This window comes from Hylobates moloch, unplaced genomic scaffold (assembly GCF_009828535.3).
Source record: "Hylobates moloch isolate HMO894 unplaced genomic scaffold, HMol_V3 SCAFFOLD_20, whole genome shotgun sequence".
Taxonomy (NCBI): Eukaryota; Metazoa; Chordata; class Mammalia; order Primates; family Hylobatidae; genus Hylobates; species Hylobates moloch.
The window spans coordinates 12,640,704-12,657,176 of record NW_026652295.1 but is presented as its reverse complement, the minus strand read 5'-3'; the positions used below and the strand labels follow the sequence as shown (position 1 = coordinate 12,657,176).

Sequence of the window (16,473 nt, the reverse complement as noted above, 5' to 3'; positions counted from 1 at the left end):
ATACCAGCTACTTGGGAGGCTGAGGCAGGAGAATCTCTTGAACCCGGGAGGCGGAGGTTGCAGTGAGCCAAGGTGGCACCACTGCACTCCAGCCTGGCAATGGAGCAAGACTCAGTCTCAAAAAAAAAAAAAAAAAAGTTGAGGAAAAAAATCCTAGTACACAAAAGTCTTCTAGAAAGTTAATGTATCTGCTACAATACTTCCTTCTCCCAGTAATACCAGAGACATGCGGTTGTCCCGTATGTCCACTCACTCTCACTATGTAGTTTGCAGATGAGCTGACCTCTCCCATTCCCAGTCAAAGCATTTTTGGTGGTTTCTGCTGCTGGTTGATAACAAAACACACAAGAGTCAAGAATTTTTTTTTTTTTTAAACTTTTTTTTGGTTTGTTTTTAAAGAAACTGCATACATCATCAGAGACAAACAATAATTTAAATACCATGCAGTTTCTGTATGTACAAAACCTAGGCCACAGAGATCCAGTTTAATTTGTATTCTCTATTTACATCATTTTCCTCATACAGCCATCATCTGTTAAATTAGAACCTGGAAGATTAGGGGATTGACGGTCACCACACTCACTCCTATACAAAGACAAACTATGTACAGACACCCAGGAAGCAACTGGAAAATGCAACCGGTCTGGGAATTAACAGACAGGGAGGAAAAAGTCATTTAAGGTGACCTTTGCCCACCGGCTGTGCACAGGGAGAGCCTGAAATTCCATTCATCGAAGCAACACACCACGATTTTCATTCAGCAAATAAAAATACATGTTCATAAGCGGGAGAAAAATAAACTCAGAGCTTTTCATCACATTTACCGTCACGTTGTTTGGTTTCTCTAATCTGACATAAAGGCTAAAGTTTTAAAAGTTTTACAGGGCTTTGAGGGCCTTTGGAGATGAATATATCTATCAGCCATTTAAAAAAAGCTAGTTGGCTGATGGCGGTCTCTTCTGTCATTGATTGGGGCAGGGGGCAGGGTCGGGCAATGTTTAATCTTTAGAAGGAAGCATTTGATTTGAGACATTTCACATTTTTCCTCTCACACTAATCCAAATGAAAAAATGCTCAACTGGGAATTTACACACATAAAATAAAACTTTGACTTGCCAGCTGCAGCTTTTTCAAAAAAGAGATGCATTTTAAGTCATCTAGCTCACCTTTTTATTTTTCCCTTAATTAATGTCAAATTGTCATCTTGGCAAGTAACACAAATTGCTGCAGTTGTCATGACATTGTAGCAAAAAAAAAAAAAAAAAATTGAATAGGTCTCTAGAAAGACCTTAAGGTTTTAAGAAAGGAAAGAGACAGCAGAAGGCCCATCCTGCAGGCCACAGAAGTTGCTGAGCCTGTGTAAGAGCCACTTAAAACGGGCTTGAAATAGCCCATTCTGAAGGCGCAGGACCTGTCAATGGCAGGGGAGGTGCACCCCTCAGTGTGAACAAGTGACTGCTGGAAAAGAGGCCCTGCAGGAAGAGCAGTGGAAATTGTGTTCAATATCTTCCATGCACAAAGTGGACTGCAACATGAGGGCACTTTGGGCGGAAACCCTGGGCTGTTTGTTTGCTGGCTGGCTGCAGGGAGATCCGCTTGGGCCTTATATCCCCAGGGAATCTGAAGGGCCAAGAACTAAGGCCAGCAGAGAAGCCATGGGCCTATCACGGGAGGAGTCCGGTCAATAGAATGAATTTCCTTAGGACTCCTCCTGGCCAGGGAGGACCATCATGCCAGGGCACCGCGTATGCCAGGAGCCCAGCTGCAGTTAGAGGAAGTTCAGACTCAAAGCCTGGCCGGCAGGCACCTCCACCTGGAACACGTGCCCGCCCGCCCGCCGTAGAGAAATTCAACGAAAGAACCCTACATCTTTCGTCATACCATTTGCACATTCAGACGTCAGTAAGCCTTTCGGGAAGACTGTGTTTACAGCCACACCAAAATCCCGATCACATTTTCCCTGAACAATACCTCTCCCCACAGCAGGAACTATTCAGATTCAAGAGTTTAAAAAAAAAAAAGGATCTAGTGATGGCACCCTCCTTGGGTCGGGCAGAGGCGTGCTGGCTCCAGGTGGCAAGGCAAAGCTGCAGCTGGAGGCACCGCCCAAAGAGCTGCCCTGAACTCTCCCCAGCAGTTATCCGGCTCCTGGGTTAGTGCCTACATGGGAGCCGTTCATGCCTGCAAAAAAATGCAATGGCCTCGGGGACGGGTGTGCATCCTACCAGTAACCTGCTCCCACAGGGTTCATGGTGGGGAGACTGGTTAACTTTTTGGAAAGGCCAAGCTGGCATCTTTCTAAATGGCATGTGTGGTGGAGAGTGTGCCACCACCTAGAAAGACTGGGGTAACGATGGAGTCACTCCAGAAGGTGAGCGAGCTCTGTGAGGAAGGAAAACGAAAGCTGCGATGGGCCTCATTAGGATGCTTGTTAGGGTTTAGGAGGGTCCTGGCCTCATTGCACACCCTATCCTGGATGTCCCAGTCAGAGACACACCCACAATCAAGCTCCCCGGCATCATGAGGGAAAGGGAGGAGCTCTCTGGATCAACTGGAGCAGGAAGGGGCACTGTGGGCAGGTGTGGCTGGTGTTGGCCTGATTCTGGCACATGCCCAACTCCGGGGCTCCTCCACAGAACTCTTCAGTGCAAAAAAAAAAAAAAGAAAAAAGAGAAGGCCATGGAGTGGTTCCAAGTCCCTCAGTGTCTGGAAAGCCAGTCCTACAGGAATGGTTTCTGGCCTGCATGCACTGGTCCTATACACAGAAGCTAGGAACTCCCAAGCCATATAATCACCGGCTTCGAGGCACACAGAGAAAATAAATGTCAGCCAAGCAGTTTCTGACCCCACAGCGTTCAATAGGGTCCTCCCACTCAGACTTATAAACAGCACAGGAGTACCTTAGCAATGGCTGTGTGTGTGCATGGGTCACTCATGACACTGGACTCTCTGAACACAGATGGGTTGATTATTTGAACTGAGCATATGACAACTTTCCCCTTCTAAACCAGAGCTTCCTGAAAGGCAGCTCAGCTCAGGCAGAGGGGGCAGGATGGGTGCTCAGTGCCAGCCTTCATAGCCAAGAGGCAGCCAGACTCCCCCAGAAATGGGCCCTTCCCTTTTGTTCACTGTGTACGTGGTGGCTGAAGGGAGGGAAAAGCCAGGGGCAACTGAGAAGTGTTCCCTCCTTCTTGGCATCAACTTCAAAGGGCCCCAAACCAAATGTCATGTCTGGAGCCAGTATATTTGGCCAAGTGTAGAAGTCCAACCAGATCATTAGCTTTGCACAGTACCCCCCCAAAACAAACCTACCCCTTCAGCTTTCTTTGGACTCAGGTGACAGACACTTGTGAGGAAGAGGTTTGCTGGAGATTTCGTGAAGGCAGTGCCTGCTGGGCCTGGCTGGAGAGGACAAGGACCATTCCACCTGCCAGAAAGTCTTCAGTCAGGGCCCTGCCGGTGCCCTTGGCACTGCCGGGGGTTGGGATGCATTTTGGTGTTAGAAGTGGGACCAGCAGCTCGGACCGCCGAGCCATCACTTTTGCGTTTTCACACATAAAATCCTGATTGTGTTTCCTTGATTTTTCTTCTTCTTTTTTAAAAAAAGGCAGTTCAGAAGATTTACATAGTAATGGGGAAGTGAATAAATACCAGCACTTATGGTTCTTATAAATTTATGTTTTGAAGACAGCATAGCACTCAAGAGGAATTCGACTGTTAAGGTCGGTGAAACCTAAGGAAACAAATAATTACATCAAGACCAAGGGGCTGCCAGAGGTGCAGGATTCAACAGTCCAATCTCCCATCCTCAGGGAAGTTCTTGACCGTGAGAGGGAGGTGCGAGCTTCCCACCATCATCCCCACAGGAGTGCCACTGAACACACACCTGGTTTTGAAAGTTTTATCTGGGGCAGCCCTGGTGGCCTCCACCTCCTACCATCAGCCTGGATCCAGCAGCAAGGTGCAGAACCCAATCTGTGTCTCCGAGTCTCTAGACCAAATACTTGCTATATCCTATTTCTCTAAACGTTCCCCCCAAAAGAAAGTCAGAATTAAATCAATGGCTCTGTTGCTAACTAGCAATGAAACCTTATCCTCTTAATCACTCCATGCCTCAGTTTCCCCAAATATCATCACGATGCTGGACTGTCAGGGAGAATGTCAGGGAATAACAGAAGTGGTCCACTTTGGAAGTCCTGCGTGGACTTGGTATTTTGTTCGGGTTTGGCCTCTGCTGACTGGTTGCAAACTGGCAACAATCTTTCCTCCTTAAGTTTTCACAAAAACCCACCTTGGGGTCGTTGGTAGTCTGGTGCTTATCAGACCTTTAGTTTAAATGAGTGAAACTCAGACTTTGCAGAAAGTTGGTTTTAGCCTGGGCCATCTGTGTTCCACTTCCTTGTTTCAGTAACCTGAAGTGGAACCGCATGCCTACCTTCCTACTATCATGGCACCTACCAACCCACTCATGTCCCACAAGTGGGAGAGCTTCATCTGGAGATAAATATTGCAACTTGAGGGAAAAAAGGAAAAAAAAACCCTTAATACTAACCTTGTTAAGTGTCTACTCAATTCATGAACTTCCATCTCAGTGCTTTTGAATTCATTGAGCTCCTTTCGGATGGCAGCCTGGAATCAACAGAAGCCCATCAATGCACAATGGGAGAGAGACAGAAAAAAACTCCCCTTTCAGTTCATTCCTAACACCATATTTCTCTTCTTCAACAAAGACAAACAAGTTTAAGATGAATTCTTTCATTGGGAGGAAGAAAAATCACCTGAGATGTCCTTTAAAACAAAGATGCCCCTTGTTCCCTAAATCTAAGTTGCAAATGACAGGCTATTGCCCAAAGTGTGTTTTTCTTCTTCTTTTCATAGAGCTGTGGCATTGAGGCATCAATGGTGGTGTACACCTACCCCACATTCAATGTCAGCCTCTCATCTTCCATAAACAAAGCTCAGCACAGGCACAGCGATGCCTCGAGGTGGAGACTTCCAGAAGGCGTGGATCAAATTCTCCAACCAAATTAGGGGGACAGGTGATGGCCAGCTCCCTACCAACCCTTTGCTTTTGCTCTTTTACAACTTCCCTGACTCTTCAGTGATGTATTTCACCATGTGAGATACATTTTGAATAACCTCACGTGTTCTGAGATGATCCCGAATCACCCCATCCTTACAATACTGCCACTGAGGAGGCAGGGCCTGGAATCAGACAGCAAAGAGAGGGCATGAGAGAGCAGGGGAGGAGGAGGGGCTGGTAGAGGAGGCAGCTGGGGCCGGAGACAACCTCACTCCTTCCTCAAGGGTGGAAATTGCAAACGTGTGCCTTCTTGCACAGCAGCTCTGTCTACGGCCGATACTTGCTTTGATGGGAGTATCAAGGCCCCAGGAGTTTGAAGATTTCTAGAAAAGTCTTCATGTAGGATCAGAATGGCCCTCCCCAGGAAAAGAAGGCTGGCTTAGGTTTAAGTGCCTGGGTAGCAGCTTTGGGGGTGGGGGCAGGGGTTACCCCATGCTTCCTGTCTTCTGTCCCCAACAGCCATTGAGAAACTGGATATGTTTTCGGCCTAAGAGCTACTCAGAACTCTCTGAGGGTGCAAGTAGAGATGTCTGTGGTTTCCTTGCACACTTGCGAATATCCTTATCCTTGCAAGCATACCGCAGAGAGAGTGTGGACAGGAGAGGACAAGAGTGAAAGCCCCTTCCTCTTCGTATTCAGATGACACATTCCTGGGGAGCTGGGTTTGTCTGTCTGGGGCATGGCAGTGCCAGTTCCTGGGTTGCTCCCACAAATTCCCTTGCAGAGAAGATGTGAATGCTGTGTTTACAGAGGAGGGCATAGTCTTCCACACACTGTGTCTGTGGGTTACCCACCACAGGCAAGGTCGTCTCTGGAAGTCTATCTGCCTCTTGCTGCTTCCGTCCCAGCCAAGTGTGGCAATGTGCCTGCATACATGTTTCCTGCACCTCCTGGATCCAGGGTTGGTGATAATGTAGCCAGCCTGGGCCGTAGATGACTTCCTGCTGTATCATATAAGAAAACCCTGGGTCCCTGAAACGGACAGAGTGAAGGCAGGACTGTTGAGCAGAAGGCCCCTGACACACTCCATAGTTTCTATCGTTACCTACACATTGGGCAGAATCATTATTCCAGAATTTTATATATATATATATTTTTTAATTGAGACGGAGTTTCACTGTTGTCATCCAGGCTGGAATTCAATGGTGCGACTTCGGCTCACTGCAACCTCCGCCTCCTGGGTTCAAGCAATTCTCCTGTCTCAGCCTCCCAAGCAGCTGGGATTACAGGTGCGTGCCATCACGCCCGGCTAATTCTGTATTTTTAGTAGAGATGGGGTTTCATCATGTTGGGCAGGCTGGTCTTGAACTCCTGACCTCAAGTGATCTACCTGCCTCGGCCTCCCAAAGTGCTGGGATTACAGGTGTGAGCCACTGTGCCTGGCGCACAGACTACATTTTTAAAAAGGCCTCTAACCCTCCCGCTCCTCATGATGACCAGACTAGAATCAGAGAGGATTACCAAACAGAGGTTCATTCTGATACCTTGTCTGGTGGACAGAGAAAATGATTTCTCATCGGCATCACTGCTTTTCCTAAAAAACAAACTGAACTTCAGATTATTCTTTTAGTTTTCTAAATCGGCGAGGGGCTAGTGCAGTGAGGTATGTTTTGCGACGTCTCTTTGATTTGTGCCCTATTTCCCTCCTGAGGTTATGCATCCACTTTGTCTTCTCTTGGTTTGGTGAATCCCCCGTTGGATGCCGGCAGCACCGTCCCCTATACGGAAGGTCTGTGATGAGCCTGGAGCCTCGTGCCTTCATCTGTCTATGCCTATCCAGTGCTATTCTCTTTCTCTGGGCACAGCCTCCTAGGCTGCCGCTCCTCCTCCTGTAAAACGGGCACAGTATTATGTGCCTTGTGTTTTCTCCAATTCAGCCGCCTTTCCGCAGATTATCTGTGGCCCCTGGGGAAAGGTGTTGGGGTCCCAACACTCCATTATGGGGACCGCGGCTGAGGCCTGGCTGCAGGTCTCCCTACACGCTCCCCAGCAGTGAGCCCAGCGAGACACCCAGCAGACGGTCCTGCCTCCCACTCTCCAGCACTCCCCTCTGCTTACTTTGTCTGCAGCGGTGAGGCGGGTCCACGGCTTATCTGCCCTGCGGTCATAGTCCTGAGCGTCAGCCACCTCCACGTAGTCACTGAAGCGGATGAGGATCTTCCTTTCCCGAAGCTCTTCGACCGTGGGCCTTTGACTGAGCTGCAGGGAGGGAGAGAGATGGACCCAGTCAGCCAGGAGGGTGGACCATGGCACTTGGTCCTGTCTGTGAACTTGCAGGTGTGCAAAATAAGGTTCAGTGAGGCGATGGATGCATCGCATAGTGAGTGAGGGGCAGGGGCAGGGGGAGGGCTGGGGCAGGCGGACCCAAGTCTCCTGACTCTTGGGACTGGGACCTTTCTACGTCTTAAGAGAGAGCTTTGTTATCCCTTACATACCCTCTGGCCAAGCTCTATCTTTTTTTAAAAAAAAACTTAAAAAAAATCTTTTATTATGTAAATTTTCAAAAGAAGGAAGCAGACTAATATAATGAATTTGCTGTATTATCACCAACTTCAACAATGATCAACTCTTGACTACATCCACGTGTAGATTTCTTTGAAACGAATTGCAGGCATCATATTATTTTATCTGTGTATATTTCAGTATAGAATATATAAAGATTAGGACTTCAAAGCATATTCACAATACTGTTTTTACACCTATACGAATCGATAGTAAACAGTCTGTATCTTCATAACATTGCTGAGTCCCAGTCATTACTAGAAGCTTGTCTTTCTGTTTGGCTTGGGTGCCCATTGTGGATTTCTTATCTGTCCTACTCCCACCAGGTGACAGGGACATTCTACAATGATTCTGTCTTATTTTGGATTTGTAAGTCCACATCCGTGTCACATCCAGTGCTTTCTGCAAGGGGGGTTTGCAGTACATTTTGTGTGGGTTTTAGATGCAAAAAAGCGTATGTGCAAACGGTATGCAAACTCTGGGGTATGCAGGGATGGGAATCTGCTGGCCGAAGAGGTCAGCCCAAACACTGCTGACAGCCCTCTGCAAGAAGTTCAAGGTGAAGGTCAGTCAACAAATGCGGAGTTGAGTAAGTACGGAAAAAGGCCACATTTATGCCAAGGGAGACTCAGGACCAGCCCTTTGGATGGTCCATGATGAAGGACTGCAGGAATGAGGGATGAAGCAAGTAAAAGGAAGATTCGTATGTATTTTGCCATCTGCCGACATTAGCCATGAGGACCCTTCCTCTACTTTAGCAACATAAGGCGGACATTTCTATTATCTCTTCCTGTCACCAGGTTTATTTCTCCTGGAGCAACACAGTTGCTGTCTTTAAGATGCTGTCAAATGATGTTCAACCAATGCTATTTAAAAGCAATTTTCCCTTTGAGCCCTAGACTCTGTGTAATTCTATTACTAGAAGACACTGTCTCATAGAATCTTGCAACTCAGGCCCATAAAACAAACACAATGGAGTCCAAACCACCCTGGCAGTTTCGACTCTGCAGCAGGCAGCTTCCAGACACCCTTGGCTGGTGCGAGAATTTTCCAACTTGCTCCCACGCTGGCAGAGCACAATTAGAGGATGGCTGGCAGGTATCAAACAGAGGGATAGCACACCCCGGACAGGGCCAAGGCAGGCCTGCGGCTCCCTCTCACCCAAAGGCAGGAAGCTCTGGGGATCAGGGGCTCAGCTGCCTCTGGTGCCGGCCCCCCTGCCTAGACTGTATGTAGGCCTCCCTTGGCTTTCTTAGGCAGGACAACATTCTGGCACCAGTGTGGGCCTGTCGCGGGAACCCACAGGCTTCCCAGGCTGTTATGGCTGTGGTCACCATAAACAAAAACAGCGGTCATCCTGACTCCAAAACATGCTCTCCACAATGTGAGTGCAGGGAGATTTTGTGCCATAATTAAAATACATAAAGACATGCAACATTTGCCATATTTACTCCAGATAAACAGACTCCTACTCAGAATCCCGTCTGTGTTCCTCAGGACTTGCTGGGTTTACCCCAAGGGGCTGGACAAAGTGTTATTTTCTTTTCTTCATTTTTCTTTTTTTAGACGGAGTTTCACTCTGTTGCCCAGGCTGGAGTTCAGTGGTGCAATGATCTTGGCTCACTGCAACCTCCGCCTCTTGGGTTCAAGTAATTCTCCTGCCTCAGCCTCCCGAGTAGCTGGGATTATAGGTATGCGCCACCTTGTCCGGCTAATTTTTGTATTTTTAATAGAGAGAGGGTTTCGCCATATTGCCCAGACTGGTCTCGAACTCCTGATCTCAAAGATCTGCCGTTCTCAGCCTCCCAAAGTGCTGGGATTACAGGTATGAGCCACCGAGCCTGGCCCAAAGTGTTATTTTCTAAGTGCACCCATGATGTGAGAAAAGTTATTAAGCCCTGACTTTCAAATTTCTCTTCCTGGAAACTGACCTGGATTTTACTAATATCCTATCTATGGCAGTCCGGAGTAAACCAAAGACTAAGCATAAACGCTGCAGGTCAGGGGCTGTTTCTTATGCCTGAACATCGTGGGCCCTTGGACACCGTCTTTCCAAATCAAGACGGCACAGAGCACAAGTGCTCAGAGGGAATGAGCGAGGATGCAGCTGGCTGCTGCCTCTGAGAGTCACAGTTGGTGCACGGACCCCAGCACTAACAAACGGCCACCAGGACGCTCCTCTGTGTGCATGGGCTCATGCCCCTGACCACGAAAGGCTCAGAAGATGCACCTTTGGCCCGGTGGGTGCTGGCTGTGGCCCTCGGGGCATCTGGAACCTGAAGTCCTTCCTTGAATGCTGCAAAAATAATCTTTGCAGCCAAAGTCAGGCCCGCCTCGGCCTCCCAAACTGCTGGGATTACAGGCGTGAGCCACTGCGCCTGGCCGCAGGCATTTTTTTTTTTTTTTTTTTTAAAGACAAAGCATGTAATTTTTATATTAGTCTCAGTTTGGTCAAAGAAAATGACTGGTCTGTTGCTATCAGCCTCAGTTACTACGTTTTATTTTTATTTTTATTTTTTACTAGTAAATTACAATTAAATAGAACTTTATTGAAGAAGTTATTGGGCTGAAGGCAAGTCACTGTAAAGCAGCCACCATCACTGGCATCTGGTCTCAGTGTGATAAATACTCAAGAGGAGAAGAACCTACACAAGGCCAGGAAGTGATGATGTAGGTTCCCTACCTGCCGGAAGGCACCACATCTCTGCCTGCAAAAGCAGATGTGGAAGTTGCCCCTCTGTTCTTCCAGTCTCTCTGTCTTAGAAGCAGTTACCTCCTCTCAAGCTCCTTATTTCTAACCGCCCCCCCGCCAGCCAGTCCCAGGGGAGGGCAAATGCTAAAATTCCAAGGCCATTTCCCTGGGAGAAGAAAGGAGAGGTGAACAGGAACAAAGAGGCAATTATTTGATTGTGGAGACCTGCAAAAACTATGAACTATTTGGGGTCCCCATCCCTAGTGTTAACCTACCCTAGGGAGATGGGTGTGGAAAGGAAGACTTTACTAGCTCATTGCCAAATCATGCAATTAGTTAAGTTCTCCGCAAAATCATATCAACTTTGTTAAGAGATAGGAATTAAATAAATGTCTAAGTATTTCTCTATGACCATCGTTTAGCAAGCAACCTTAAAACTGGGGGAATTTTGGGGATCCAGCAACCAATTCTGAAAAATTTGATGAAAATCTGATTTAAACAACTTCTTTTTCTAAGTGTCTAGACCTTTCTGTATCAGAAATGAAGGTTTATCACAGTGTCTTTTTCAAGCCCCTGTCATTTCAAGGACACGATGAGAAAAAGCTAATGCATCTCTCCTGCTCTTCTCACTACTCAATCTCAGGAAAAACTGCACCCTGCATCCAAAGAGTGGGTGGGCTTAAGGATGTAAAGGGTCCAACCTTGACGGGTGGGACAGCGACTGGCTGGTGAAGTCACTTAGTTCTTGTTCTAGTCTCCACCAGGGTGACGCCAGCCAGTCATCTGGCCATTCAGGCACTTGTTTATCCTGCTCTTGCTAATTGTGTTGGCATTTGGCTTGTCACCAGGTATTTGGGATGCTCGCAGGGAAAGTGTTGAGAAATACAAACCATCACCTTAATAATTGGTATGATATTTCAGGATCTCTGAATTTCTTCCTTTGTGTGATATTTCTGGAGAGAAAAATCCACTAATAAACCTTTTTAAAATTAATATTAATGGGCCTCTTAACTGTTGCTAAGATATGAGAGTATCTTTCTCTCAAGATGGTCACTGTAGGAGGCTGATTAAAAACACTTTGACTTCGTCAGACAGAAGGGAGTATTATATCTTGCATGTCATCAATTAATTAAACTTTTCAGCATCATCCAAGAATAGCCTTAACAATGCGTTTATTATTAAAGAGGACACTCGTGTGGAATGAGATGCATGCAAGGCTACAGTGCATTGCCAAACCATCTACTTTTGGTGTTAAGAATATATTAAAATTCCAGTTTTATGACTTTTATCTATGTGCTTCTCAAACATCTGCTTTAAATTTGTCAGTACTTTTGTAATTTAGCCTAATAAAGTTGCATAGTTCTTAATTCCTAGGGAAAGAATAGTGTCGGGGAAGCAAAAAAAAAAAAAAAAAAAATCTATACTTTCCCAGGGTCATAGCAAATAATTGTGTAATATTCGAACTAGTAATTTTTTTTTTTTTTTTTTTTTTGAGACAGAGTCTTGCTCTGTTGCCCAGGCTGGAGTGCCACTCGGCTGACTGCAACCTCTGCCTCCTGGGCTCAAGCAGTTCTCCAACCTCAGACTCCCATGTATCTGGGACTACAGGTGAACATCACCATGCCCAGCTATTTTTTGTATATTTACTTTGACAAAGACAGCATTTTACCATGTTGCCCAGGCTGGTCTCGAACTCCTGGTTTCAAGCTATCTATTCACCTTGGCCTCCCAAAGTGCTGGGTTTATAGGCATGAGCCACTGAACCTGGCCTTTGAACTACTGATTTTGATGATGAATTTCCCATTGCTTAATGGGATTATAGTGCATTTTTTAAAACAAAATATTTAGTATAATCAAAAATGTAACGCAATAGCCATCAAGTTGTTTGGGAGTAGGTGGGTGTCACAAAATCAAACGACATTGAATGTCACCAGCTGAAAGGACTGAGGGTCATGAAGCTGAGTGGAGAGGTCTTATAGAGTAAGCGAGTGGCGCTCTCTGACACAGGAGGAGAGGAACCAGGCAGTGGCGAGGCCACTGAGGCCAGCAGAGGGCAGAGGTGTGGCAGGCAGCCCACACTCTTCTGCCCCAGCTCTTGGCATGGAGAACCACCTACCTTTCGGGTTAGCCTCCTCTTGATCTCTCTCTTCTCCTCCTGTTCCTCTTGTTCATTCCGAGCTAAAAAAAAAAATATTTAAAATGTTTTTTATTTCAGTAAACAGTGTTGTGTACAGGTGCATCCTTTGGACCTTGGCAGGCTCTAGGCCAAGCATCTCATTTTAATAAAGGGAAGAGAGTGCTCCTGTCCCCTGCCACAGCTGCCCTTCTCCTTATGGGGATTGCTTTCCAAACTACCTGCGTTGTTTCAAATTGCTACTGAGCAGGTTGACCTTGTCATCTTGCCTTCTTTACATCACATGGGGTTTCAGGTCTCCAGGCAGAGATGCTGGGTTGAGAAATGTGGCTACAAGGCAGGAAGGTAGGTTTTTTTTTGTTTTTTTTTTTGTTTTTTTTTTTTGACAGGGTCTCGTTCTGTCTCCCAGGCTAAAGTGCGGTGGCACAATCATAGCTTACTGTAGCCTGGAACTCTTGGGCTCAAGTGATTCTCCTACCTTAGCCTCCCAAGTAGCTAGGACTGCACATGCACGCCACGACACCTGACTAATTTTAAAATTTTTTTGTTGAGATGGGGGTCTCATTATGTTGTTCAGGCCGGTCTTGAACTCCTGGCATCAAGGAATCCTCCTGCCTTGGCCTCTCAAAGTGCTGGGATTACAGGTGTGAGCCACCGCACAGCCCAAGGAGGTGGGTAGGAATGTTGACACAGGGACACACAGGCATTTGGGGAGATGTGAGGCTCCTTTCTTTGGATAAGACTGGGGCTCACTCATTCTTTGTTGAGCCTCCCACACACTGAAGGAGGCTCATTGTGGTGTAGTCCTTGTGTCTGGTGCCCTGTGGGGGGTAGAGAGAGCAGAAGACTGGCCTCAACCTGCTGCAGGAATAAGACAAGGCAGGAGGAATTTCAAAACGCTCACCTTTCACAAGCCTGATTCCATCGATTGTTTGAATCTTCCAAGAAGTCCACAGAGCATGTGTGAGGCCACAGTGTGGGATACAATTGCCTGCATGTAGACTTTTTAGGAGTGGCTCAGAAGAGTAGACTGCAGAGCCTAAAAGCTCTTGGCTTAATATATGGGTGATTTACTCATCAGATTTTTAAATAGCTGTACATAGGAGAGGCTGGGGAAGGGGGCAGATACTTGAAGGGCCGAGAATCTGGGCTTATTTCTCCTTTTAAGCTAACTGGATGACCTGGGGTAGACCATTTCCCTTCTGAACCTTGGAAGAATTCCTTGATATCTGTGGAAGCGCAGATATCAGCGTAGCGTTCTTAGACTTGAAAAAACTATGGAAGTCAGCTTGTATCAAAGAAGGCCTGTGATTCTCAGCCATTAAATTTCAAATGGTGTTAATAAAAGGAAACACGTTGATTTTGGCATAGGGTGCATCACGACTGCCTGGGACACTAGTTGGCTCATTTTGAAAATACAGTTGTTGAATTATATTTTGGTAACTTCATTAGTTTGTTGTATTGGTGCACACAGGCAATTCAGGTATGGTTGCTGATTGTCTCAGTGTGGGACAGGTCTTTAAAGGAAGGAAAACCCCTGTGCCTAGAAAGGGCTGGGGACCATCTGATAACTGTGTCACCTTTACACTGAAGGTAACTATACCTCCCACTAGCACAAGTGGTGTGAGGTCAGAGCAGAACTCAGGCCCTTGAGGGCCACCCCCACGGGCTGATTTGGCCCCCTGACTGCCTGTGGGCATAAGGCTTTGTAGAAAGGCAGCACAAGAAACAGCCACATCTTGCTGTGGGCTGAGGTCACCAGAGGTCCCTGCTCCAGCCTACCCTACAGTGCCTGAAACTGTCACCATGAGTGTGCTTTCCTTGGGATTTAGAGATCCTATCTCCCTCCTGGAGTTTTGTTTTGTTTTTTAATGCAAATTTCTCTTGAATAAAAGCCCATTAAACTAGTCAGCCATTAATAGCTCAGTATGAATTAATCTAGCAGAGATAAACTGGGGGCAGACAGCAAAACCCAGAAGTAGGGAGCCCCCAGACAGTGACATTTGTACAAATGCAAATTTCAGTGGGATAAAACCTATTAAACTAGTCAGCCATTACTATCTTAGTATGAATTAATCTAGCAGAGATAAATAGGGAGGCAGACAGCAAGAACCAGAAGGAGGGAACTCCCATTTGGACATGTCTCAGGGGGGGAAACGGATGGAAGAAAAGGTGGTCTGGATGTTGGGTCACCAGGGACAGCTAGAGGGCACACAGTGAAAATTTACAGAAGCACAGAATACTAGGGTCGTGAGGGGACCTAGTGACCACCTCGTGTCTACCACTCCTGGTTTATAACTGAGGATCTGAAGGCTCAGGGGTGTTACATGGCTACTCACACCCTACCTGGCTCAGTGGTTACACAGATAGGCTTTTTCCTGTGGTCATGTTTTGCTTGGGGCGGGCTCTCCTCCTCATTACTAGCCTCAGACGTCTGATCCTACAGGTCCCTTCAGAGCCTGAAGGCGGGCATCCTGTGACACAGCTCACACAGCATGGAGCCTTCATCTCCTATGTGCGTTTCTTAGGTCACTCTGAGGGGTGGGGCCACAAGCTACCACCTACGGAATCGATACCTTTAGTTCAAAGCCATTGACCGACCCAGATTCATGAATTTTCAGGCGGAAGGTACCAAGACAACCCCATTAGGCAACTGGGAAGACAGGCCAGGAAAGGCCTATGATGTCATCATTATAGCTGCCACCATCAGAGGGTTCATTATGTGCTCAGAGGTGCACAGGGCCTCACTGGCTGCTGGACAGACAGGGGCCGCTCCCAGGACCAGGCAGGGTGGGGCTGGAAACCAACCCAAGGCTCTCAAAGCTCCAGGGCTGAGCCATGGCGTCTCTGTGCCCTGTTCCCCACCACCCAACACCGAGCAGTTCCTCAAATGGCTGAAAGCTCAGAAAATCAGTTTTAAAACAAACTTTTGGAGGATGTTTTCTTATACCACTAGACATTTTTTTGTTTAACAATCGCAATAGATTAAATTTAAAAAAATATTTAGGAGAACATAGTTCCAGAATACAGGGAAAAATAAGAACCCATGGGAAAACAAATTGATTTCTGAAAAGTTTCAAAACTATGAAATGATCAACCTGTTAGAATTGGTCAAGTAGTTCTTTAATTTGCAACTATGCGGCCAAGACAAAAGGGATTAGGGAAAAGAATAAAAGAGAACCATGGGAACAATCTTTCACAACTCCTTTTTGGTCCCCTGAATCTAAGTTCCCTGCTTGATGGCGGTAAAAACCCAAGCTCAAAGGACCTGTAGTCTCCCAGGGATCTAGACAAGCCACAGCGGGGATCTGATATCTTTGAGAGAACCGAGAGCTGAGCTAGGGGATTTTAGATCTCTTTCCAGAAACCGTACTCCTGGTGTGATAAGCACTATTTTCTGAAACCTAAATAATCCCCCGGAGGCTTTTAGCTTCTTTGAGTTTAGGTCTCAGGTCAGAGGCCACAAGCACAGCAGGGGGCCGTGAGTAAGCTGTCCAGGTTCACCTGGCTGTTTGTCTTTCTCTCCAACAATGGGAAGTTTATAATAGCTCAGGTACCAGACTGGGGCCGAAAGGAAGACATCCTACAAGCCAAATGCTTCCCTGACCTCGGAAATGCTTTGAAAAAGCTCTAAATTCATTATATAGAATATTCAGCTTGGAAACTTTTAAGGGTACCCCTGGGCAGAAAAAAGTAAACACACATTCCTAGAGACCTAGGCAATGAGTAGGGTTCCCCCAGGACTGAGGAAGGCTAATCCTGAAAATAACTTCTACTGAGAGTTGAGGAAGTGGCGGCTGGCGTGGGGACGGGAGGCAAGATGTTGATAAAGGCAGAGTTGACAAAAACGGACATGCAGGGGTGTCGGGCGGGGGTGGGTGCTCTAGGCAACAGGCCTCCCCATCAGAGCGGAACCCAGCACCCACCTTCAGCAGACTACGAAATGCCGACCAAGTCACAAGGCCACAGTGAGCACGGTAGAAAGGTAAAGTCAAGAATATTTTAGTGTGGTTACAGCGGAAATTCCCGGCAAACTCACACTACGGTTGCATGTGATTTACT

General features: G+C 46.8%; 2 protein-coding genes across 10 annotated transcripts in view; one reads left to right on the top strand and one right to left on the bottom strand.

The window, feature by feature from the left end:
• Window positions 1–16,473, top strand: part of TBC1D7 (TBC1 domain family member 7) — a 64,948-nt gene that overhangs the window by 39,948 nt on the left and 8,527 nt on the right. The gene's annotated exons all lie outside the window — the stretch shown is intronic.
• The window catches only part of PHACTR1 (phosphatase and actin regulator 1), a 594,370-nt gene continuing 578,088 nt past the window's right edge, over window positions 192–16,473 (bottom strand). For 5 of the 9 annotated variants that reach the window (XM_032141782.2, XM_032141787.2, XM_058432052.1 and 2 more), the window contains 4 exons: window positions 12,394–12,455; window positions 7,142–7,282; window positions 4,553–4,629; window positions 193–3,733 (listed from right to left, as the gene is read on the bottom strand). In XM_032141782.2, coding sequence (XP_031997673.1) covers window positions 3,718–3,733; window positions 4,553–4,629; window positions 7,142–7,282; window positions 12,394–12,455 — 296 coding nt within the window. In that variant the 3' untranslated portion in view covers window positions 193–3,717. Of the gene's footprint in view, window positions 3,734–4,552; window positions 4,630–7,141; window positions 7,283–12,393; window positions 12,456–16,473 lie in introns of all 9 variants that reach the window. The other 4 variants (XM_032141776.2, XM_032141777.2, XM_032141778.2 and 1 more) reach the window with 1 other exon arrangement.